Source organism: Balaenoptera physalus, assembly GCF_965194825.1.
Source record: "Balaenoptera physalus genome assembly, chromosome: 9".
NCBI lineage: Eukaryota > Metazoa > Chordata > Mammalia > Artiodactyla > Balaenopteridae > Balaenoptera > Balaenoptera physalus.
The window spans coordinates 2,282,910-2,307,745 of NC_138888.1; the positions used below are offsets into that span (position 1 = coordinate 2,282,910).

At 47.9% G+C, this 24,836-nt stretch overlaps 1 protein-coding gene across 22 annotated transcripts in view; it reads right to left on the reverse strand.

Moving 5' to 3' along the window:
• Window positions 1-6,057: 6,057 nt before the first annotated feature.
• The window catches only part of CCR6 (C-C motif chemokine receptor 6), an 80,963-nt gene continuing 62,184 nt past the window's right edge, over window positions 6,058-24,836 (reverse strand). For 20 of the 22 annotated variants that reach the window (XM_082475618.1, XM_082475619.1, XM_082475628.1 and 17 more), the window contains 4 exons: window positions 20,249-20,931; window positions 13,435-13,533; window positions 8,593-8,702; window positions 6,058-8,494 (listed from right to left, as the gene is read on the reverse strand). In XM_082475618.1, the coding sequence (XP_082331744.1) occupies window positions 7,376-8,494; window positions 8,593-8,702; window positions 13,435-13,533; window positions 20,249-20,363 (1,443 nt within the window). In that variant the 5' untranslated portion in view covers window positions 20,364-20,931 and the 3' untranslated portion in view covers window positions 6,058-7,375. Of the gene's footprint in view, window positions 13,534-16,060; window positions 16,613-20,248; window positions 20,932-24,836 lie in introns of those variants that run through there. The other 2 variants (XM_082475626.1, XM_082475625.1) reach the window with 2 other exon arrangements.

The window sequence follows — 24,836 nt, forward strand, 5'->3', positions numbered from 1 at the left end:
CCCACAACACATTAAAAGCAATTACAGCTTTAATTTATGCTAAAACATTTAGTTTGATTCCCAACACCAGCATCCTAAAATTTTAAGAGCTGGCTGCCTAGACAAATGCATTGGCTATTACTTTTGCCAATACAAAGGCAAACACTGTTAAGATAAAGGAAGAAAACAATAAAAACGAGGTAGCAAAATTACCTGGAAAGTTACCATAGTTACCTGGAAACCATGGTAACTCAGCAGTCGCATTACTAGAAGATTAAATTCCCAGCCTGACATTTAAGGGGGGTGGGGGTGTGTGTGTGTATGATGGGAGGAGACTGAGAATAGTGAACAAATTCACCAGCAGAGAAGCAGACAAAGGGACTCTGCGTCCTCAGTGGGCACGAGATGGAAGGGGGCGTCCAGTGGCTTCTGATCCGAGGATTCACAGGCTCTTTGCCCTTTCACACTGGACAGCAACTTGAGTGTTTGCAGGTGGGAAGGGGCTTCCTGGGCGCTGGTGACAGGCGGATGCTCCCCTCCTGGTCCTGCCCAGCTGCCTGGTAGCCACGGTAACCGTCACCAGCCTGGAGAGACCTCGGGGCCGAAGTTCCTGGCGAGTGTCCGGCCAGTGTCTCTTCCTCAGTTGTGAGACATCGACAGGTTCCTTCAGCCCTGAGGGTGGACGCACAGGGTATGAAAGCCACCAGGTGAGGGTGCAGGAAGCCCAGACTTAACAGGAGGGGCGTCATAATTCCCACACAGAGGGCTCTGCGTCTGCTCCTCTGGGTCCCCTGTCCCACCTCCACACTCCGCCTGGGTACTCACAGGGCCTGCGACCTGCACCCTATCACCCAGACAAATCGGAACAGCAATGTTGGCATTTCAGGTGGGACCAAAGTATTTATGGAGAGCAAAGCTAGGAACCAAGGGCCGACGACAGGCCAGGCTTTCTAGGCACAGGGTGCGGACTTAAAAACATGGCCCCCTGACCACAGGGCCACCCCTGGGGACCTCCTGCCGTTTGAACAGAAGAATGTGTGCTTTTGACACAGCGCAGTGGAATCAGAGCTGCAGCCCAGCCCCAGAGATCAGGGAGAGTCGGGCAGAGAAGGTACTTGAGGATGAAAGTGTTAAGATCTGTGTCTTCCTCGGTGTGTTAATTAGACAAACACGCTTTGGGTGTGGAACCAGGTGCTAGGCACTGGCCGTCACTGGTGAGACAGACACAATCCTGCCCTAACGCTGGCTCATCTGGAGTTGGGCACAGACACTAAGAGGTGAAATACATAGAACAAAGGGAGGAAGGAATGTGTGAGAGGCTAGGAGGCCACCAAGAGGATGCAGAGTTACAAGAGAGCGTGGGGGCCCACCTGGGTCAGGGAGAGACGTCAGGGAGGCCTCACCGAGAAGGGCACCTTCCAAGGAAACCTGGCAGGATGAGCAAGCGTGATCCGTGCCCACAGAGCAGCGTCCAGGCGGAGAGGACAGTGCCGGGAGGGAAGGCATGGCCTTGGGAGGAAGGGGGCCAAGCTCTGGCTGCGAGCCTGGGCGTGAGAGGGGCCTGAGGTGGGTAGGGGGCAATGGGGCCCAGGATGCCAGGCCTAGCGGGGGGCAGTCAGGATTGTCTTCTACCTGCAAGGTCAGTGACTGAAAGGGGTTAAGCAGGAGAGGGAGAGGATGCACTTTGGGTTTACAAATCCACTCTGGCTGCAGTGTGAAGGCAGAAGGGAGGGTAAGAAGACAGGCCGTGGTGCTACTGCAATGGTCTGTGTGAAAGAAGATGCGGTGGGGTCCCCGGTATGCAGAGATGTGCTTAGAGACAGAACCGACGGGCCTGGGGACAGCCTGGAACACTGGGGGGACAGCCTGGGGGCTCTTCAGGGAGTGGGCTTGGTAAACACGGTGGGCAGAGGCAACAGTCATCAAAAAGAGAAAGACCGGGGCAAATCAGCTCTCTGGGAAAGACGGAGCGCTCATCAAGTTCAGTGTGGAATTCGAGGCCCGGTGGAGGTATCTGGCGGGCACATCCAAGAGACAGGTCTGTCTGCGAGCCCAGAACCTTGGAGAAAGTTCCAGACTTGTCATCAGCATGTGGAGGGGCGGTCCGGAAATCCAGGGACGGGAGGCGGCCTGGGTGGGGGGCACGTGGGGAGGGGAGAGAGTCCAGTCGGAGCAGCTCCGCCTCGAGGGGGCAGGTAGAGCAGGGGGGGCCCACGGCAACACAGAGGAGGAGCCCCAGGAGAGAAAGCCCCCGGCCAGGACACGTTTGCAGATGCCGCTGAGAGGCAGGTGGCCCCTGGGTCTGAGGAGATGGCCACCAAGGTCATGAACATCTCCAGAACTGCCACCCCGCAGCCCCTGCTCCCCAGATCCGGTGGGTCAGTGGAGGGTCTCTGCGTGGTGGCAGAGACCTGACCTTGGAAGTCAGGCCTGCGGGTGACCGAGGGCAGCTCGTTGGGAAGGCTTTCCCCAAAGGCAAGGCTGTCAGCAGCCTTTGATGGGGGTCTCCAGTGCGGCCACCCCTCCTCACCCATCACACCGGCAGACCAGATGCAGGGACATCTCACCTGGAGCCCCTGTGACCGCAGCCTGCGTCCAGCAGGTGGCGGCAGCGCCCCGTCCAGGAGGCCAGTGGGCCGCACATCTCCGGTGAAGTAAGGGCCCTTGTAAGGACCCCTTTACAGCGTCTCATAGATGCACTTGTTCACTGCTAGCGTGGAGAGATGTGCTGCGTCATCGCCTACATGCTCGGTTCAGAAAAGGACCCCCAGATGTCCTTCGTAAATTCAAATTCTTAAATTCAAGGAGCCAGTTAATCTTTCAAAATGAGGCAGAGAAATAAAACTTTCTCATTAAAATATTAACCCTGATTCCAGACACGGTACTTGGACAATTTAGACTGACCAGCTCCGGATGCTGCGGTGTTGGTTATCACGAAGGTGGGGAGGGAGGCCGCTCCTGGGCGGAGGCGGCTGGACCCACCCTCTTCTCAGAGACCCTGGCCAAGACCATCCCCGCTTCTTGTGCTCTGTTCTTTCTACTGCAACTTGAACACTTCTTTAAAATTTGCAACCTTTGCTCTTTTATTCGAAGTGAGCGGTATAGCTGCCCTTCCTTCCCTTGAAGTTCATTTTCCCACTGTCTCCTCTCCCCTCCCACAGAGTAACAGTCCAGGGTGACAGAACTGTGGTGTATTCACTGTTATTACACGTGTGTGGACATGTGGCCGCCCAGCGGGAGACATTTCTCCAACTTTCTTTCACCTTGTTGTAACCACATGACTAAGTTGAGGCCAATAGGTTGGGAGAAGTGATTCCCACAACTTTCAGATTGTGCCCTTAAAGAAAAGGCCACCTGCCTCCGCCTTCTCCTCTTTCTGTTGCCTGGGGTGAAAATGTGAAAGAGGGAGCTAGAGCAGCCCCCTTGCACCATGAAGACAGACTGAAGCTGAGGACAACAGCTTCCTGCTAGCTGCCCTGGATTGTCTGCCCGGACTCTAATACAAGAGAGAAATAAACCAAGGGATCAGAAAAGATGCAGCTCCTACTGCTAGCTCCCTTGTAGATTTACCTAAATAAAACATCAGGAAAATTAGTATATTAGCAAATGCAACTCAAGGGAGAACGTAAGAAAGCAATCTGGCAATTTGCAGTGAGTGTGGCGGGCGTACATACTGAATCATAAAATGTGAAAATAAGTCACAGCTGCTCGTTCTGAGCTCTGGCTCCCGTGTAAAGTCCCTGAGCACAAAGACAGCATGTACCTCTGGCTCCCGCAGGGCAATGAGCTCCGCATCCGAGGACCTGAACTCCGTGAGGGCTGCAGCGATTCGAACGGTCTTCCCGCAGTTGCGAGGGAGGATACGGGCTGCTCTCGGAATCGGATGAGATAACAGAAGCCTCTGAAGTCTCGAGCCAGGAGTGCCCTGCTTATACAAATGGGTGGGTGAAGGGGCTCCCACCCCGCCGGCACCGTCACAGCTGCCTTCCGCGGCCACAGCTGCTGCCCACCTCCCTGAGGCCCCCGAGAGAAGAGGGCGCGCTCTACATCAAGTACAGAAGTGGCCCAAGTTTGGAGAAATGCCCACCGCACTGAAGAGCTGGAGGGCGAGGCGGGGAGGCGGGAGGAGCCTCCTCCCCCAAGGGGGGATGGAGGGCGGCCGACTGGCCAGTAGAGATCCTCAGGGAGGGCCATCCGCGGTGGGAGCATCTGCGCTCAGTGACCGTGCGGGCTGAACCGGCAGGTGTGGCTGACCAGCACCACGGTGTCCGCTGTCATCCTCATCTTATGGGGGAAATGCACCTGAAAACCGAAAACCTGAACTAGGAACGACTACCTGGAACGCACCTTACCAGAAAGGGGGACACACCCGGAAGTGAATTCTCACGTGTCTGAAATTAACTCGAATATGAAAAGCTGCTCTGCCTTTAGAAACCTAGTTGCTATGGGCTAGTTGGACTTGTGTCCCCCCAAATTAACCCGTTGGTGTCCTGACCCCTATTCCTCAGAACAGGACTGTATTTGGAGAGAGGGCCTTAAAGAGTTGATAAGTTAAAACGATACCATCAGGGTGGGCCCTAACCCCATGTGACTGGTGTCCCTATAAGAAGGGGAGGTCAGGACACGCACACTCCCCCCACAGAGGGACGACTGTGTGAGGACACAGGGAGAAGACGGCCGTCTGCAAGCCAAGGGGAGAGGCCTCGGGCGAAACCAGCCCTGCCCACACCTGGATCTCAGACGCGAGATAGAAATGTCTGTTGTTTGAGCAGCCTGGTCTGTGATATTTTGTTGCGGCAGGCCTCCCAAAGTGATACACCAGTAGACTCTAAGCATACACACTGTATTCATTTAGACCAGATTCTGTGTCCTTATACCTCCCGAACGCCTAGAATTTGCACACACTATCAGAATCTTAAAAGGATTTAAAAATATTGTACTTTCCTGGCTTCACTTAAAAGCTAGGCTATCTGTCCTCAGAAGCAAACCAACATACAATTTGCAAGATAATACCTCCGTGCCTGAATTTTCACCTTTGCTGAGATATACATATAGTAAAATCTCAGTTATCCAGAAATAATTGATCAAGACCGCGTCTCAACGACTTTGTAACAGGAACCAAGAAAAATTATCTTCTGGTCAGCACATAGATGTGATTATACATAAACACACACCCATGCATATGCAATAAATTACACATGTGCATATGATTAATGTATTAATAACAGCCTGGCAGGCACGAACCCACTGTTCCTATTAATACACAGTCCTGACAAGTGTAGACAGATGATCCCCAAACACAGTGGAACAATGTTTGCAAAGAGTCAGAGGAGGGACGAAAAGCACACACTTAAGGTCCAGCCAGAGCCTGACAGTGAGAGAAGATACGAGAAATAGATGAAAAGAAGACCCGGGAACCGTTAAAGAACAGTCCGGAGCCCTTTAATGTAGGAGCAGAGACCCCAGTAGCCCCGGGTCTCCGGGGGTGTCGGCCTCTGCAGCACCAAAGGGCTGTTGATGCACCTGTTCTGACACCCAAGGCAGCACGAAAAAACGATGCCATTTAATGAAATAAAATATGTAGCACATTTTAGAAACACCTTTATTCATTATGGCTGAAATCTGAAAAGAGTTATTGCATAAAGAAGCAAGTTTCACTCCTCTGGAGACAGAGATGCAGAAGACCTTGATTCCAGCTTCGCTGAGTCAGCATGATGTTTCTGTGCCTGTTTTGAAACACACTTTCACAGATCTCATCAGTGCTCTGGTCAAACCGAAAACAGCATCTGAGTAACGTCTCCTCTGCTTTGATTTCTGAAGTCACACGCTAACAGATTTGAAGGGCGTGGGACCCCTGAACACCAGGGTCTCCCAGTCGGAGCCCTGAGACTGGAAGACAATTCCTACTTCACCCACAGAACAGTTTTATTTTGCAAAGCCGAAACCATGGTTTAAAAATACAGGCTTTGGATCTTAAGAGATCATATTGAATTTCATGTAGAGATGTAGCTGAAGCTTGTAAGAACAAGAGAAAGTTTCAAATAACACATTAAAAACAAACACATCAGTATCTTTGCAGTTCATGTCAGGACTTTTCTAATACGCATTTGTGGGGTTTTTTGGTTTTTTGTTTGTTTGTTTTGTTTTGTTTGGCCACACCTCAAGGCTTGTGGGATCTTAGTTCCCCGACCAGGGATCGAATCTGGGCCCTCAGCAGTGAAAGCACGGAGTCCTAACCACTGGACCGCCAGGGAATTCCTTTTTTTTTGTTTTTGTAAGATGTGTTGATGCTTTTCCACTTAGGTTCATATATTTACAAAGCACTTTCAAAACTTGAGTTCTATGAACTTTTGACGCAGTCAAAGAGATTTGTTAAAAACTGGTTCCATAGTTAAGCTCAGACTTTAGGTAAAACCACTTTACTGCAGCAGAAGCCAACGTGATCCAAGCTCTCTGAGAAGCTAATCTGAAGCTCGTCACGACCAGAGCCCTCTCCACACATCTTTCTTCAACTCCATGATGGAAATGAACAAAAGTTCTTTCATTATTGTCTCAGTAAAGTCTCCTGGTTCTTTTTTAAAAAGTACTCTATTTATTAAAAAAAAAAAATTTAAACGACTAACTCTTTAAACTGCACTATAAGCTCCAATTTTATTACATTTTGTTAAACAAGTAATTATTAAGCCCCTTCTGTATGCTAAATGAATGCAGTCTAATGGATTTTTAGAGGAGAATTTCCAATAACAGAGGGAAATGAAGCAAACTTACACTTCCTGACGGCCTGTTACAACCTCAACTGCCTTATCCACCGTGACAAGTGTCACTAGTACTTATGCAGCCACCTCTTCTGTCTCTGAGCTTGCTTTTCTTCTGCTTTTTTATGAGCTCATGCTTGAGAAATGAGAAAAAGCTCACACTTTTTCACAGGGAAATGAGATAAAGCTCACGCCAGCCCATTTTGCTATTACGATTACCAACAGTAACCATCGCGATGGAAAAATGTTTAACCTTTTGCCTAAAATGAGTTACACGAGGGCTTTCGTTTGTTTTTTCCATTTTGGTTTTTTAAGCCATGGGATGTTTTGCGATGACCAGAAGACATCGTGGTCTAGGGCTGCTCCGTGAATATTCCTGAAAGAGCTCACGTTTGTCAGCAGTTCGTTTTCATCCAGCATTTCCCGAAGCCTGCTTTGCAGAACGCCAGCCGTCAGGGACCGGGGCACAGAGCCCCCCGTCGAGTGAGTTTGGGGGACGCTGCCCATGAGTGCCTGCCAGCACCCCGAGCACGGGCCACCCTGATCCTGCAGGAAAGACCCGCTCGCTTCTGCTTCACGTCCACATTCCCCGTGCATTTCTGTCCTGTCTGGTCGCCCGTCCGCGCCGAGCCCGGGGGGCGTCACATGGTGAAGGAGGACGGGTTGTCATTGTCCGCGGTCTCGCTGTTCTGCCGGGAGATGAAGTTGTCCGAGTGCAGCCGGGAGCAGGAGAAGCCCGGCGACTTCTGCCTCCTCCTCACACACCACAGGTCCTTCATGATCTTCAGAAAGTAGCTTCTAAACTTCTGACCGACGAAGGCATAGAGCACCGGGTTGAGGCAGCAGTGCAGGAAAGCCAGGACCTCGGTGACGTTCCTGGTGTAGCCCAGCAGCCTCTCGCTGCTGCATGAGCGGTCCGTCCTGCCCAGGTTGACGGCGGTCACAAGAAGCACCATGTTATGCGGGATCTGGCAAGCCAGGAAGACAACGACCACGGCTATGATCACACGGATGGCTCTGTGCCTTTTAGAATTCTGAGCTTGAATTAAGGTCTTGACGATAAACATGTAGCAAAATATCATAAACACCAGCGGGATGAAGAAGCCGAAGAGGAGCTGAAGTCCCAGCACCAGCAGCTTCCAGCGGATTGGCTCGGAGACGGTGTGGTACCTGGGCTCGCAGACGTCGCTGCCTTGTAGCTTGTATTTCTGGTTGAACATGAAGGTCGAGCTGGAGATGAGGATCGACACCACCCACACGACCAAACAGATCACTTTGTGGTGAGCCAAGGTTCTGGACCGGAGCCGGAAGGACTTGGTGGCCTGCACGATGGCGATGTAGCGGTCCAGGCTGATGCAGGTCAGGAGCAGCATCCCGCAGTTGAAGTTGATGGCGTAGATGCCCCGGGTCAGTTTGCACATGACGTTGCTGAAAATCCACTCGCCAGTAGCATGGTTGACTGCCCAGAACGGGAGGGTAAGGACAAAGAGTATGTCTGCGACGGCCATGTTCAAGAGATAAACGTCTGTCATAGACTTGGCTTTCTTATAAAAAGCAAAGGTGACCACCACCAAAATATTGCCCAGGAGGCCAGAGACACATATCAAGGAGTAAGCGAGTGGCACAAATAGCCCAGAGAACTTTCTGACCTCTTGCAAGGAACACAGAAAGCTATCAACATCGAGTGAATAATCTGAACTATTAGCCAACCCAAAATAATCCTCATTTGCGTCGTAGATGTTGGTGGAATTCATGGGTTCCTGGAAAGTGAACAAAGACAGAGTTAGCAGTAGTGTAGTTTTCAAGGAGCACAATTGACCGAAATTATACTCCCAACCAAAATAAAAAAGCTGCTCACCACGCTCATGGTGGTGCTTGACCTGGGCAGAAAGTCCGGGCCTGGAATGGAAGGGGAGTGGACTTTCAAGTCCTCTGGCTCACAGCGGAGAGAACAGGAGAGAAGTGAATCTAAGGGGGAACGAAAGCGAAATGCATTACAGTTAAGAATTCTCAGAGAGCCAGAGAATTAAGGAAACGGGTTTCTTCCCATTTCAACACAGACAGTGCACAGCATACTATTTTACACAGAAATATTCATTTAGAGCTGGTGTCAGCAACCTCTTTCTGTAAAAGGCAAGGTGGCACATATTTTAGGATCTTCAGGTCATATAGTCTCCGACACAGCTACTCAAATCTGCGGGTACAGCGTGAAAGCAGCTACAGACAACTACACAAATGGGTGGGCGGACCAGACATGGTGCCATGGGCTGCGATGTGCCGATCCCTGATCTAGAGCATAAAAAAGGGTGATATCAGCAGAACCACAGATTTGATCTGCAGAAAAATCTTCTGCAAAATTCAAATTAATTACATTCACAAGATTGCACTGAACAAAATCTATCGAAGTGTAGATGTCGCTAGGATACTTGTAATTCATAGTCCTCGCCCGATATTATTACATCTAATATTAAAGGCTGGGTGTATATTTATGGTCTTATATATATAATCCTGAAAAGCCACAGATATGTCCAATGGTCAGTCTAGCTAACAACCACCAATCTGCTGGGGCAAGCACATCATAACCCTCAGAAACCAGAGTTTGGGAAGGAAGGTGCAGGTTGGCGTGGTTAGGGAAGGCTCTGTGGACAGGCCCACTCTGGGTCCTTGGAGAACAGGTCACCTGCAGGTGACCGCTCTGGCTGAAAAGGCATACTGAGCGCTGCATGTTTGTGAAACGGTGTGACCAGCCTGGCCGGGTCAGCCTGACTACTACCAAACAACCTTGATGGAGCATGTGACATGCTGGGAATGCCAAGAGGGGTGACACGGGGTCCAGGCTCAAGAAAGTCACCAGGAGACTAAGGAAGGATGGAGCTGGAGTCTCGGCGCGCAGGACTCTGAAATCCAGCACTTGAAGCGAACCGGAAGGAGAGAAGGATTCTTTGCTCTTCCCATACTCGCTCGTCCTTCTTTACTTGGTGTTGTTCATCCTCCTGCTTTATTACCCAGCCCCACCCCCGACAAAATCCCTGTCCTGGAATCCTGATACTCCTGTGAAATGCGCATTCACTCTCCTCCTTTAGCTCCCCCCTTGCCATGTGGCCCAGCAAGGTCAAGAAGACGGAGGAACAACAGGAATGCGGGCCTCAGAGGCTCAGACAAGAAGGAGGAATGTGTCCCATAACCCATCTACCTGCGCCAAGCCAGTCCCCACCTCCAGAGTCAACACTGACATCTGGGGGAAGGATTCGGTAGATCACAGAGGTCACCCTGAAGGATTTTCTGAACATACTTCTGGTATCATTTGATTCTCCTGTTGTTGCTTCCCAAACACAGATCAGGTGGCCTGAACCCACTCCTTCCCTGATGCCTGGAGACTGAGTCTTTGCTGCCGCTCCGGTCCCTGCTCTGGACACAGGACTGCAGGGAGGCTGGGCTCCCCTCTGCACTTTTGCAATTGCCTGCAAGTGTAGAGTTCTAACGGGCACTTCAGAGCATGCAGAAGACGCATAATACAGAGCTTCTGTGCTGTAAAAGCATGTTGAGGAAGTAGACACGTGGATCAGATTATCAGATTAAACGTATCAATCAAAACTCAAGACTTGTGCTTCCAGCCATGATGGATTAACAGAGACCAAATGCACCTTACCGCATTAAACAACCAAAAAAGCCTATAAAATGCATTAAATCACAGTTTTCAGACATTAGATGACAGACATCACAGGACTATGGTCCCCGACAGGAGACCAGTGAAGTGGGCAATGGTCTGAGCTCTGCGAAGCCCCCAGCTGTCAAGGGGAGCAGTTCCCAAGTGCAGAGCAGGGGGTAACCCAGAGAATGGCCCTCTTGTGGAGTGGAGGAGACAGGGACCAGAATTCAGGGAGGCCGGGCGGCTGAGAGAGGAGGCCCTACACACAGAAAAATGAGGAGACCAGCAGAGTGGTGTCCCTAAGAGGAAGTGACACACGACTGGGGGAAGAGCCACCAGAAAGGATGGGCAGCGGGGTTCGCGGAGCTCTCCCAGGCTGGAATTAGCTCTCCCACGGCCAGATCGCTGTTGCAACAGAAATTAGTTGATAGCCTCCATCATGTTAAACTTTATTCTTTTAGCCCATCCGGCCACTCTCTCCCACAGACCTTTTTTTTTTTTTTCTTTTTCTTCTTGCTTAATTGCTGTTTGAAAATGATTGTTTTCTGGTTAGAACTGAACTATGCACCTGGTGTTTACTTCTTGGAGAAAACACTCCCTAACAACCCCTCCCTTTGTGAGCCTTCTTCATTCCAGAAAGAAGGTCATGGCACGATAGCCTCAAGGACCACCAGAGCCCATCCTGGGACCACCTGACGCCAGCTTTGATGGTTTTGAAACTTTCCTGAAGTCAAGAAGAATGTGCCACTTGCACCCTTGTCTGCTGCCCGATTTCCCGCCCCTAGACTGTAAGAGCCTTTCCTACTCTCAAGGGAGGGCACATCTTGAGGGCACTAGCCTGCTGTGGCCCCCTTTGCCTGGCAAAGCAATAAAAGCTACTCTTTTCTACTTCACCCAAAACTCTGTCTCCGCATTTCTATTCGGCAGCAGTAAAGAGAGGCGGGGTTTCGGCATCAGTGGCAACCATGACCTTCCACATCCCAGGGCCCTGGGAGCATCCTCAGAAGGGTGCCATTCTAGGAGTAACGGGGTTAAAATAATTTGACCTAAATGCTGCTCTGGACCTGCCGTCCAGAGCGAAGCCTGAGAGGAAGTCTCAAATGGTCCATCTGATTCCAATAATACAGCTACATTCCAGAATAAAGCCCAAAATTATTTAAAGACATAAACAAAATTCAGCCTTCAACATGTAAAATTCATAATGTCAGGCCCCCAAACAAAAACTTCCAGACCATGGTAGATTGAATGTTTGCAGCTCCCCAAAATTTGTATGCTGAAGCTGAATCCCCAGTGTGATGGCAGGTGGAGATGGGGCCTCCCCCCATGATGGGATTCGTGCCCTTACAAGAAGAGACACGACAGGGCTTGCTTCCTCTCTCTGCTCTGCACCTTGTGGGGACACAGTGAGAAGACTGCAGATCAGGAAGCAAGCTTTCATCAGACCTGGATCCTCTGGGGCCTTGATCCTGGATTCCCCAACCCCTAGAACGTGAGAAATAAAATGTTTGTTGTTTCAGCAACAAACAACAATTTGTGGTAATTTGTTATAGTAGCTCAAACTGACTAAAGCACAGACATTTAAAGCAACAGAAAAGTGTGACCCATGATCTACACAAAGAAACAGAAAAATGACAGAGATGATAGAATTAGCAGAAAAAGATGCTCCAACAGCTACTGTAAATATACTCCATATGATCAAGAAGGTAGAGGAAGGCATAAACATGATGAGGAGTGTCATGAAAGATATAAAAAGACCTAAAGAAAGATCCTATAGGTGAAATACATAATACGTAAAATGAAAATACATTGATTGGGGGACTTCCCTGGTAGTCCAGTGGTTAAGAATCCACACTTCCACTGCAGGGGGCACGGGTTCGATCCCTGGTTGGGGAACTAAGATCCCACATGCCTCACGGTGCAGAAAAAAAAAAAAAAATACACTGATTAAGATTAACATCAGACTGGACACCGATGATGGACACAAATCAATTGTAATTCTATGCCCCAGCAACATTTGGAAATTGAAACTGAAAAAAAAATCATAATAGCATCAGAAAACACGAAATGAAATACTTACGAATACATCCACCAAAATGTATACATATCCTGAAAACTACAAAACGTTGCTGAGAGAAATTAAATAATCTAAATTAATGGAAAGATATGTCATATGTAGATTAAACAATTCAATATTGTTAAAATATCAGTTCTCTCCAAACTGATCTACAGATACAACAAAACCCAAATCAAAATTGTGGCAAGGGTTTTTGTAGAAATTGACAAGGTAAATCTAAAGTTTATTAAGAAATTCAAGGGATTTAGAATAGCCAAAACAACTTTGAAAAAGAGAACAAAATTGTAGGACTCACAATACCTGATTTCAAGACTTACTATGAAGCTACAGCAATTATGACAGTGTGGTATTGGCAAGAGGATAGATTCATAAATCAATAGAACAGAATAAATACAGATTTTTAACTAAACTACCAAGGTAATTCAGTGGGAAAAACAGTCTTTTCAGTAAATGGTGCCAGAACAACTGGATATTCATGTATAAAAGTTGATCCATACGCCTTATATCATACCATAGGCAAAAAAATAATTCAGAATAGGTTATAGATCTGTATGTGAGAGTTAAAACCATAAAACATCTAGAAGAAAACATAGGAGAAAATCTTCACGCCCTTGGGAATGAAAGAGATTTCTTGTATAAATTGCTCAAGGCATGAACTGTTATAAAATTGATAAATTGTAACTGATCAGAATTTAAAACTTCTGCCCTTCGAAAGGCTTCAGAAAATGAAAAAGACAATTGAATGGGGAAAAAATTGTATATTTATATCTGATCATTGTAGCCAGCATATTCAAAGCATTCTTACAACTCAATGTCAAGAAGACAAACAACTCAAGAAGAATCAGGCAAAAATTTTCAGTCGATTCACCAAAGAAAATACATAGATGTATTTATAAGCACAAGAAAAGGCACTCCATGTCATTAATTATTAGGAAAATGCAAATTAAAACTGCAATAAGAAGTCGTTTCATGCTCACCAGACTGGCTAAAATCCGAAAGGCAAACAAGACGGTGGAAGAAGATGTGGAGCTTCGTGTTCTCACCAAAGTGGTGGGGATGCGGCACAGAGACCCGCTCTGAGAAAACAAGTCAAAGTCTCTCTTAAGTTAAACACACACTTACCACGTGAACCACAAGTGACCCCTGTGTGTTCACCCGGGAGAATGAAAATGAAAGACTTGTACTCAAAGGTTTATTCTTAACAGCCCCAAACTGGAAAGAACCCCAGTGCCCATCAGCTGGGGAACAGGTGTGTAAATTGCACCCCATCCACGCGCTAGAACGCAGTCGGAAGATGAAAAGTGGTTGCTGATGCCCGCTCCACACGTGTGAATTACAAAAGCATTTTTCTGGGTAAAGACGTCAAACATATAAGACCCATGCACTGCATTATTCCATTTATATGAAATTCTAGAGAAGGCAAAACAATAGTGGCAGAAACCAAGTCGGTGATTGCCGTGGGTGAGGGATAGGAAGAAGAGACCGGCTGGACCAGGCTCGGGGACTTTTCGTGGTGCTGGAGATGCTCCCTGTCAGGATGGTGACTGTTGTCAAAACCCACTGAAGGGTGTACTTCAAATTGGTGACATTTATTATTATAAATTATGCCTCAAAACGCTAATAAAAATAACATGCACACAGCTTCACACAAATGCGCTGATGCGGGGGGCTTGTCCTTACGCGGGACTGAGCAGGTTGTGGAAGGTGCGTGGGAAGAAGGACTTTCAAGGACTCCAGAAGGAGGAAAAGGTACAGACTGAGGGAGGGGCGGGGTACAGGTGCGTGGGAAGGGGGCTGGGAGCAGAGCAGGAGGGGATGCCGCGGAAGCGGGGACACAGGGCTGCCGTGGAGACCGCGCTGCTGGGGAGCCGTGCAGGGACCGAGCCCAGACGGAGTCCAGACCTGGGGAGGCGACACGGGTGCTGGTGAGACGCAGCTGCGGGGTGCTGGGGTGTCAGGCCTTCATACCGTATGGAGGTGGGGTTGGCAACGGTGGGAATGGCAGCCTAGTTAAAATGCGGTAAGGCCCAGCTGGAACCCCACTTAGGGGAGATATTTTTTAACCACACTGTGGTAGATGATGTTTCCTGAATTCAAATTGAATTCAGTTCAACCAATGTTTATGAGTATCTACTGAGGAGAGACACAGAGGATGCAAAGATGCATTGAACATAAGCTCCAGCTTCAAGAAGCTGCCAGATAAACAAATCATTATAAAACTGCACAATACTAGCAACAATAGTGGGGTGTACAGAAAAACAAGGGGTTCCCTCCGGTAAGGAGAAGGCCAGGGTCAGGAAAGGCTTTGTCATGAATGTCGGCAGGAGGGTCTAAGCTGGCACCGCAAGAAACCGGATATTCAGGCCATGCTGCCGGGGGGTGCACTCCAAAGCAGAGACCTTAGAAGTTTGGTCTGAATTATGTCTATTCCTGAGACATTATTTTAATTTCCTTTGATTTACTCTTATTTCTGATTAGAATGGCAGAATAAATCACAATAACCCAAATTTGTAAGTTCTGCATCTTTCAGGGATCGTGTTACATAACTGTTGGGTGTCAACAATATAGAAATCTGGATGACGACAAACCTAATGCTATTGTGGTTGAGGATCAGCGTTCTCAAAACGGACTGCTATCAGGTTGACACGTGTGCGAGGCACTCGCAGTCACTGGAAATAATTCACCCTGCCCCAGACCACCATTTTCCTTACAAAAATCATGTGAGTTGTTTGGAGGAAATTGTGTTGGTGACAGATTGGCATCTGGGGCACCACAACGTGGAAAGAACCTTTTTTTTTTCCTCAAGTAAATTACCTCAAATCTTGAGCAGCAATAGTCAGCTTTTTGGAGAAAGAATCTGCGGACTTTCTGTTACAAAAATTGTGATATTAAGACATTTTTAAAATAGATATTTCGTACCTTCTCTAATGAACTGAGAGTTAAATATATGTGTGGTAATTTGTTATGGAAGCAATAGAAAACTAAAATAATGCTCAATAAATGTAGCCTGTTAAAACTAATGGATGTTTTATTTTTAGGCCAAATTATTGCAAGGCTTAGAATGAGGTACGCCATAGTTTCATCAAGTCTACGCTGATCAGACTTACATAGTAATTTTGAGTTGAGCTACGGAAAAAATGGCCAGCTGGAATCAACTGAAGCCAAGCGGCTATGGTGCAGCAAAAAAAATGGTGAAGAGAGACCCCCATGTGTCAGAACTGGAGATGTTCCACCTGAAAGGAGGGAGGGCCAGGTAGGAATGAGGTCATCAACTACCCGCAAGGTTGTCATTTGAAAGAGGGTCTAGGCTTACACGTCCCCGCACAGGGTAAGAATGTGCCCAGTGAGTGGAGACGGTATCCACAGGTTTGACTGAACATTAGAAAGAACATTTGAACCGTTTAGTAAGAATGGCACGAGCTGCCTTGGGGGATGGCAAACTCTCTGGCAGGCAGAGTGGTGAGTCCTTACAGAACACGAGTTGGGTGTGAGGTGGGTCAGACCTGCTGAATCAGAGTCTCTGGTGATGAGCTGTTTGGTGAGGAAAGGGTTGAAGCAGGTGCAACTCTCCCTTCCAGCTGGAGACACGGGGGCAGGACTAACCTTGACCGGCCTCCTTGGAACCATGCTAAGTGCATTTGCCTGTGGAGTCCCTGACGGAGAAGCTGTGAGGCAGACAACACCCTTGTGCCTGGATGTGGAGCATGGGGGCCGCTGGAGCCCGGTCCATGGGAGGGTGCGGGGCACGGGAAAGAGGCAGCCTCCAGCTGTGCGGTGAGCGGGTAAAACCTGCGAAGCCCTGGGAGCAGTGTTTTCACATGTACTGCTCATAACACTTCGTACTGATCTGAAACCAAAACCCATGTTCAGTAAGCTGTATCTGATGGTTCGGGGCCCCTCCAGGAAAGCGATGTCACCCCGTGCCTATGCTTGCCTGTGTCTTCTGAGTCATCAGTAAAGTTGGGGGTGAGGTAAGCTCTGGAGTCCTGTGCATGTCCGCTGTGATCATGGACCATCTCCTTTCACACCGTCTCCGGGTTACTCTAATGCACATTTGTGTGTGAGAACTGTGGCTTCACCGGGGATTCCAGCATCCAGCAACTTAGATCATTGGAATTTAGATCAGCACTTAAAAGTGAGTTCCCGGGAGATGCTCTGGGTACAAAGAACAGCGGGAGAGAGGGAGAGAGGAAGAGCAGGGGAAAGATTGCTCTGGGGTTGAGTAGGATTGGGCAGCGCTACCACCTGCATCCTCTTCTTGGATATTTATGTCACCGTTTATTACCACGGCTCAGACCCTTGCTGACGAACCACACCTTCCCAACCTGCTCACTCACAGGAACTTTAGAGTCGGTGCTCTTTGGAAAACACTTTGGAAAAAGCTGACCTAGAGGAGCTATCCCTTCCTTCCTTCCTTCCTTCCTTCCTTCCTTCCTTCCTTCCTTCCTTCCTTCCTTCCAAGACAAGTATAAATGCCAGGCCCACATGCTGCCCAGTGGCCAGCAGCTCCAGGCTCTGTCCAGCGCTGGCACTGCCTGCCGGGGCGAGCTGGTGAGGGATATCACTAAGGCGAACAGATCCCCTATCTTTAGGCAGCAAGCTGGTCTCCACGCCGGCCTCCAACTAGGAGTGTATCCACCACTCAGAAACTGCATGAAAGGAAAAGTACACAGGCCTTGCACTAACTCCTGATGGATTCTTTTCTCATCGTGGACATACTTAGAAATCATCTATTATTAAAAGATATATCTTTGAATGGCTTTTCTTCCGTTCATAGAGACACACAGTGATAAGTTGAACCTTCATATGACATTTGCATTTAAGATTTGAAACCACAAATACATTACTCTTTTAAATGAAAAGTAAATGTGCTGAAGTCCCAAGATTCAATGTATGCGTATGGTGAGAGCCTCTGCCTCTCAATTGTCACATTTCAAAGATTTTGTTACCACCCAGGAAAAAAAAGTGTTACTTCAAGGAAAACTTAATGTTACTTAATTAAATTAACATTTTTAACATAGTGTTTTAAATGCTAATTTACTTTTTTTTTTTTTTTTGCAATTAAACAGTATGGCTTCCTAGTACCATTTTCATTAGGTACAATATGCAAAAGAAGGTATCTCAGAAACTAACAGCTAATTGACTACTTCATTCAAAAATGAAAAGAATGCCCAATAATACATGTCCTAAAAATCAGAATGGGCCCCACGAGCGGGAGGCAAGGGTCACAGCCCACACCAGGCAGTTTAAGAAACTCCAGGCAGGGGGCTTCCCTGGTGGCACAGTGGTTAAGAATCCGCCTGCCAATGCAGGGGACACGGGTTCGAGCCCTGGTCCGGGAAGATCCCACATGCCGCGGAGCAGCTAAGCCCATGCACCACAACTACTGAGCTTGCGCTCTAGAGCCCGCGAGCCGCAACTACTGAGCCCGCGAGCCACAACTACTGAAGCCCACGTGCCTGGATCCCGTGCTCCACAAGAGAAGCCACCGCAGTGAGAAGCCCCTGCACTGCAACGAAGAGTAGCCCCCGCTCACTGCAACTACAGAAAGCCCACGCGCAGCAACGAAGACCCAATGCAGCCAAAAGTAAATAAATAAAAAAAATTAATTAAAACAAAAAAAATATTAAAAAAAAAAAAAAAGAAACTCCAGGCAGTGGCCCTTCTCCCTACTCGACTGCTCTCAAATCCACCAGAGGCCGCCCCTGGGCCTCCACTTCACAGAAGCCACTCCTCTGTTCTTTGAGGGCTTTGGAAGCCCTCTGGTCACATGCAGAGGACCAGGGACAGGCAGAAAACAGTTTAGGTCATTAGCAGCCAGCGTCTTCACTGGTATCAGTTGACCAAGGACAGCCTCTCAGGGTCTGTCTGTCAATTACTGGTCTTCTCTCTGTTCGGACCAGGAGTGGGTGGCAGCAAAAAGGAAGTAAGATCCCCAAGAGAAGAGAAGAGGTGGCTGAAAAAGCAGAAGGGGGTGGGTAACAGACCAACTTCAACCTTTTTGTCCATTTGGCCAAAGGCAGAATCTACCCAACAAAATTAAATACAGGGAAAACATGAATAATTTTAACAAAATATTATCAGCAAGGAAACTGTGTTAACATTTTGATTTAAACAAATTTAATAACAAGTTTAACAGTTTGTTAAAGTTAAAGCAGAATATTTTAAATCTGTGTTTATTTTCATAAATAGTGATGGCCCACAAGACAAGGAACAAGAACTAAATGTGTGTGTGTGTGTGTACATATGTTGAGTATATGTATGCACATGCATGCATGTGTGTATGTAATGTGTATGCATGTATGTGTGTTACACTGTGTGTATAGGCATATGTATGTATGTCGTGTTGTGCATTGCATGCATGTGTGCGTGTGTGTGTGTGATGTGTGTGCATGTATATATGTTGTGTGCACACAGTCAGTCATAGGTATGTATATTATATACGGGTGTATGCATTGCATGCATGTGTGTATGTTTGTTGAGTGTGTAGAAAGTGGGTGTGCACGCTTTAAATTAAGTTCTAATTACATACTGGGTATTGGGATCACTGCTTTACATCTATTATCCCTTTTAGCCTCACAAAAACCCTCTAAGGTAGACTTATACCCATTTATAGATGGGAAGACTGCAGTTCCTCTAGGGCTGTGAATTAGAGACCTAATTCACCTTGTCTCCAGCAGGTCTTACTGAAGGGCTACAAAATTCCCACAAGATCTTAAATAATATGTTTATTTTAAAACGATATGTATATCAGAATCTCACATACTACAAAAGTAAGTATTCAATAAATGTAGGTTCTCTTAATTCATTTGAACCACGGGTGTTTTATCCTTTTTTAGATGAACATCAGTGGAGCTGAAACTCTAGTCTGGCTTCCTTCTGCTTTTGAATAAGAGTGGTTAAGAAAGAAGCCAGAAGGTTTTTTCCAGTGATTGGTATATAGGTTTGTATTTTTTTTCTTTTGGTTCCTTTTGCTTCTTTAAAAGCTCACTTTTATGTTTTCTTTTTCATTACAGAAATTATATTTCATACCTCTAATCATTTCCAGAATTAGTGATTAATTAATTCAGACCTTGCATTTGTTTCTTTACTGATCTCTGCAATAGCTATTTTCTGCAACTCCATGGGCTTTGGATGGAACCTACGGCAGACGCTTTTAAAGACCACTGCGCATTCTTTTATGGTCATGAGACACTCACTCCACAATCATTGTGGCATTTGCAGCCATTATCAGAGCTTTTCCTGTATTTCACTGAGTCTCATAAAAATTTCCACCCAATCAATTTCTCTTAAATGACTGCCTGAAAAGCTCCTTCGCAATCAATCTCCAGCTATTCGAGGTTCTCACTCATCATCTTTCAGTGCATAAATCACCTATTGCATGGCTGCCAAAACATTATTTTAGCTCAGGTTTTAGCTCTGCAAACTCTTTATGTACTTATTTAAATAAAGAATTGCTCTCCAGACAGGTGCCCCCCGGACTTTTCCCCTATGAAGCAATGCCCGAACCATCGCCCAAGCTCCAGTTCGAGGCAATTAGAATGAAATCACTTCCAGTACATTTAGAGGGAAAGCGAGCTTCTTGAACACACAGTACTATTCCTAAAACTATTAGGACACTGTATGTGTGAAAGTGAGAATGTTTTACTAAGTGTAAACACAGGCAACATGCCAGCATTCTGGAATTCTTAAGAGTAAAGCAGTTCCATGTCTAATATTCCTTAGATGTGGGTATCAGAGAAGAAAATAATACACTTTTAAAAGGAGTCGAGGGGGCTTAGCAGGGCTCACCTTGAGAAACGCCGTGATCCAAAGTGCCCAGTTCGGTTACACGCCCCTCATGACACCCCAGGAACGCACAGCACCAGTGTGATTCTCTTAACCAGATGCACTTTCTAATGATCATTAAGAAAAAAGCAGTGAGAGACCAGAATTAACCAAAAGCAAATCGCTGAATTACCACTTCCTATGTAAAAGGAACGCCTATTTGCCCAAATACAGATGGTTAGCCATCTATATCCTGTAGGTTATAAAATAATCATATGACTCCCTGGAGCTGGTGGTAAAGTTGCTGAGAGGGGAGGGACCTGGGTGCCGTTATCTCCCAGAAGAAGGACTCTGAGCTGCCCTTCAAGGTGTGGCCACGAGTCTGTGCTGCAACACTCACTCCGTCTCCTGGTCAGTTACCTCTGGGAGCAAGGGCACTTTGTGGGCTGCCTGGAAAGACTGAGAAGTATTTAGAAAGGGCCGTGTGAGCATTGTGGTTAGTGATGCAGCCTCTGGAGCCCCCTGCCTCTGTTCACCCCAAAAGCTGTGCACCACAGGGAGGTACTGACCTTCTGCACCCCTCATTCCCTCCTCGGTACAATAAAGACCATGACGGGGCAGCCTCAGACTGTCACGGAGGACAGCAGCCTCAGTTCATGTGACGCTGGTAGGACAGCGCCTGGAGTGGGGTAGCTACTCAATAAACACTAGTTTTTTGGGGGGATAAAAAACACAAGTATTACTATTGTATCACTTGGGATCAAAAACACCATGCGTGGTGATGGATATTAACTAGACTTGTTCATTTCACAATACATGTAAATATCCAATCATTATGTTGTACACTTGAAACCAATATAATGTTATATGTCAATTATCTCTCAACTTAAAAAAAAGAAAAATGTGAGGCGCTAAAAAGCTGGGCACTTGATCTTTATGAGATGGCAGGTGACAGATCTAACAAGTCCCCTGTCATTAGGTATAGCAGTTGATGGAAGGAAAAGCAATTGATGGGTCATTTGGAGACCTCATTTTTGGGTGCAAGTGATTTTTTAAAAAAATGACAGAAAAATAAAAGAAAAAGAATTCTGGAATCATAAAAGTGTTCACCATGATGTAGTGTGTTGTTGTGATTCAAGTCTCAGGAAATAGTTTTTTTTATTTATTTATTTTTTCTTATAAATTTATTTATTCATTTTTGACTGCGTTGGGTCTTCGTCACCGCGCGCGGGCTTTCTCTGCTTGCGGCGAGCGGGGGCTACTCTTCGTTGTGGTGTGAGGGCTTCTCATTGTGGTGGCTTCTCTTGTTGCAGAGCACGGGCTCTAGGCACACGGGCATCAGTAGTTGTGGCATGCGGGCTCAATAGTTGTGGCTTGCGGGCTCTAGAGCGCAGGCTCAGTAGTTGTGGCTCACGGGCTCAGTTGCTCCGTGGCATGTGGGATCTTCCCGGACCAGGGCTCGAACCTGTGTCCCCTGCATTGGCAGGTGGATTCTTAACCACTGCACCACCAGGGAAGTCCCAGGAAATAGTTTTATAAAAAGATTTACAGCAAAGTTTTAAGCAAAGATCAATTAAAAGCAAGACCAGGTTGACTGACATGTTCCCTCCTCCTTTCTCTTTAGCTTCCTTTCTCTTCCTGGGTTGAGCAAGCTGCCCACGGCCCACCCTCTGCTTTGTCTTGACTAAGAGTTAGTCAGGGGTCTCTCCTTCCTACAGACCCCAGAACGCGGCTTGTCCCCAAGTCTGAGCAGCACTGAAACGCGGACCTGTCCCCTTGTCAGCTTCTCTCGGGAATCGTCAGAGCACGGCGGGACCCTCTTCCTGGCCACTGTGGGTCATTTCCCTGCAAAGTTTCTGTTCATCCCTGTCTCCTTCCCCGACCCTACAGAAGAAAAGCCTTTTGCTGTCTGACTTTGAGATGCTTGCCGACCTCTGATCCCAGGGTCCCGATGTTGCAATAGTCCCATTCCCTCCCTCACAATGATCCTTTTGAATGTCATTCGCTTCTTTCCAAGTCCTGACTTGTTTTTCTCGGATGGAGCTTACGATTCTGCATTGACACGGGTGTCCCATCCTTTCCTCTGTTTGAAAAGAGCCCCCCACGTGACATCCCTCGGGGTGGCTGACCTGGGCCGCTGATCTCTGGATGGAGAGCAAGGGAGTGTGTCTTTTCTGCCCTTCCCACTGCTGCTCGTCACATCCCCTGCTCCCCATCACCGCCCACCACCTCCTCCGAGGTTCTGCTTCTTGCTTCGGGTAGAAGCTGCTGGAAGGGCTGCCTACCAGGCCCCAGGCTCCTGGCAGAGGAAAACACGGGCCACCTCGGGAGCTGGGGGCACGGGTGTCACGCACACACCTTTTCTGCCCGTTCCTTCTGAAATCCCCTTTGATGGTCTTGTTTAGCAAGAAGGTGGGAAGGTAAACCCTTTTGCAGCTCATTATCACCTTAGAACTGGCCTGCCTAAAGCAAGAAAAACAGATGCTTGACTTTGTTGAGGACCAAGACAGAACAGTGAGTAGAATTCAGCCTGTTGAGGAAAGCGACACTGTGAGGCCACAGGACGGGCCAGGAGGCTCCATCGTTGCTCCCTTCCTGGAGCCACGCGCTTCGGCACCAATGCTGGCCCGCCTGCCAGAAGAGGGCAGAGGCCGGAGCGGGAGACACCCCCAGGAGGGACCACCGCCCCTCACACGACTTCTCTGCCCCCAGAGGGAGGAGAATCCGCAGAGGATTTGGCCCTGGCCTCTGAGCAGCTCCAGCCCTGGGCCTCTGGCCTTCCCACCCGGTCCCCGCGGCTGCTCCTCTGTGGGACTCGGGGCCTGTGTGGTCCTCAGATGTCCTTTGCCCCAGTACTCCTTCTGTACTTCAAAGTAAAATCCAAACTGTATGTCATCCTTGGGAAGCTCAGACCCATTTTGTTTTCTCTCTCTAGGAAATGTCCCATGTTAAAGGTCCTGGGAGCTCTCACCCCATTTAGATAAGACGCTGCTCATTTGCATGACACTGTGAGGGATGCAAAAAGCAAGAAGTACACAATACGGGGATGCATTTTATATAAACAGTTTCCAGTCTGAAAGTCTGGCCGTAGGCGCGAAAAATTCATTCAGAACAAAGTCCAGGGACAGTTTGGCAAATTAATATCCCGGCCAAGTCGGAAGTGCTTTACACTTTGCGGTGAGGCTGGCTGTGATACTCGTGTGTAGTTCTGGGCTTCCCGGGGACCCCTCATCTTAACTGCCGGGGTTCACCCCTGGGCTGTGGAAAGGCACCTCCTCCAGCTGCAGGTCCCTGTTTAATTAGAAGGAAAGGGAGTCTTGGGCACACAAGCACAGCAGAGAATACAAGTGGGTTCCCCTAAGAAGGAAGAAGAATTTAAAAGGAAAAATAGGAACTTGAGAAATGTGTGTACATTATGAACAAACACATGTTTTCATTATAAAAGTTAAAGTGATTTTAGGCAACAATTTCATAAAGTTTTTCAATCACATGGACTTCCTCACAGATGATACTGAATGTTCCTTTAAGGGACAACAAGGTTTTTTTTTTTAATTCTTTATTTATTTTAATTTATTTATTTTATTTTTGGCTGTGTTGGGTCTTCATTGCTGTGCGTGGGCTTTCTCTAGTTGCAGCAAGCGGGGGCTACTCTTTGTTGTGGTGCGTGGGCTTATTGCGGTGGCTTCTCTTATTTTGGAACACGGGCTCTAGGCACGTGGGCTCAGTAGCTGTGGCGCATGGGCTTAGTTGCTCCGCGGCATGTGGGATCTTCCCGGACCAGGGCTCGAACCCGTGTCCCCTGCATTGGCAGGTGGATTCTTAACCACTGCGCCACCAGGGAAGGCCCATAACAAGGATTTCATACATTTTCAACTTTGTGGATAATTTCCAAAGATGCATGACAGCCGGATGACCAGTATCTGCTGATGGGCTTGTGGCGGATGAAGCTGATTGCGTTTGGCATTTCAGAGGACCTCAGCCCTCACTGATTAACAGTTCCTGTGTCTGATATTTGCCGGCCACTGTGCAGGCCCAGCAGATGGTGGTTTGCAGGGTTTCTGAGGGACACACTTGAGTCTTGGTTTGGTGGCTGGAGTGTTGGGATCTCGGGGACCTGGAAAATGAACCCAGCTGATGTCGGTGTTACCTGTATCTTAACGAGATGTCCATTTCGTGTGCTAGATAGTCTTTGGAGACCGCCAGCTTCAATGCCTTTTCTTCTAAAACAAGCATGCGGCTCACGTGTCAAGAGGTAAAATCTATTTCCCTCTTCTTCGGTCCGGATTGGCCTTGCTGACTTGCTTGACCAATAGTTATGTCAGAAGCAGTGATCCGGGATTCCTGAGGCTGGGTCACAGGAGCCCTGCAGCTCCCCACTGGGCTGTGCCTCCTTTGGAACCCAGCCTCTGTGCTGGACTGAGAAGCCCAGACTCTGCAGAGAGGCCACGTGTGGGCAGTGTGCGGAGAGCTCCTGCTGAGACCCCACACAACAGCCAGCCCCACGGCGCCTTCCGACCACTCGGGTCCCAGCCACCCTCTGACTGTAGCTGCATGACAGGCCCCTCCTGAGAACCACTCAGCTGAGCCCCGCCAACCCCAGAGCCTTGAGAGG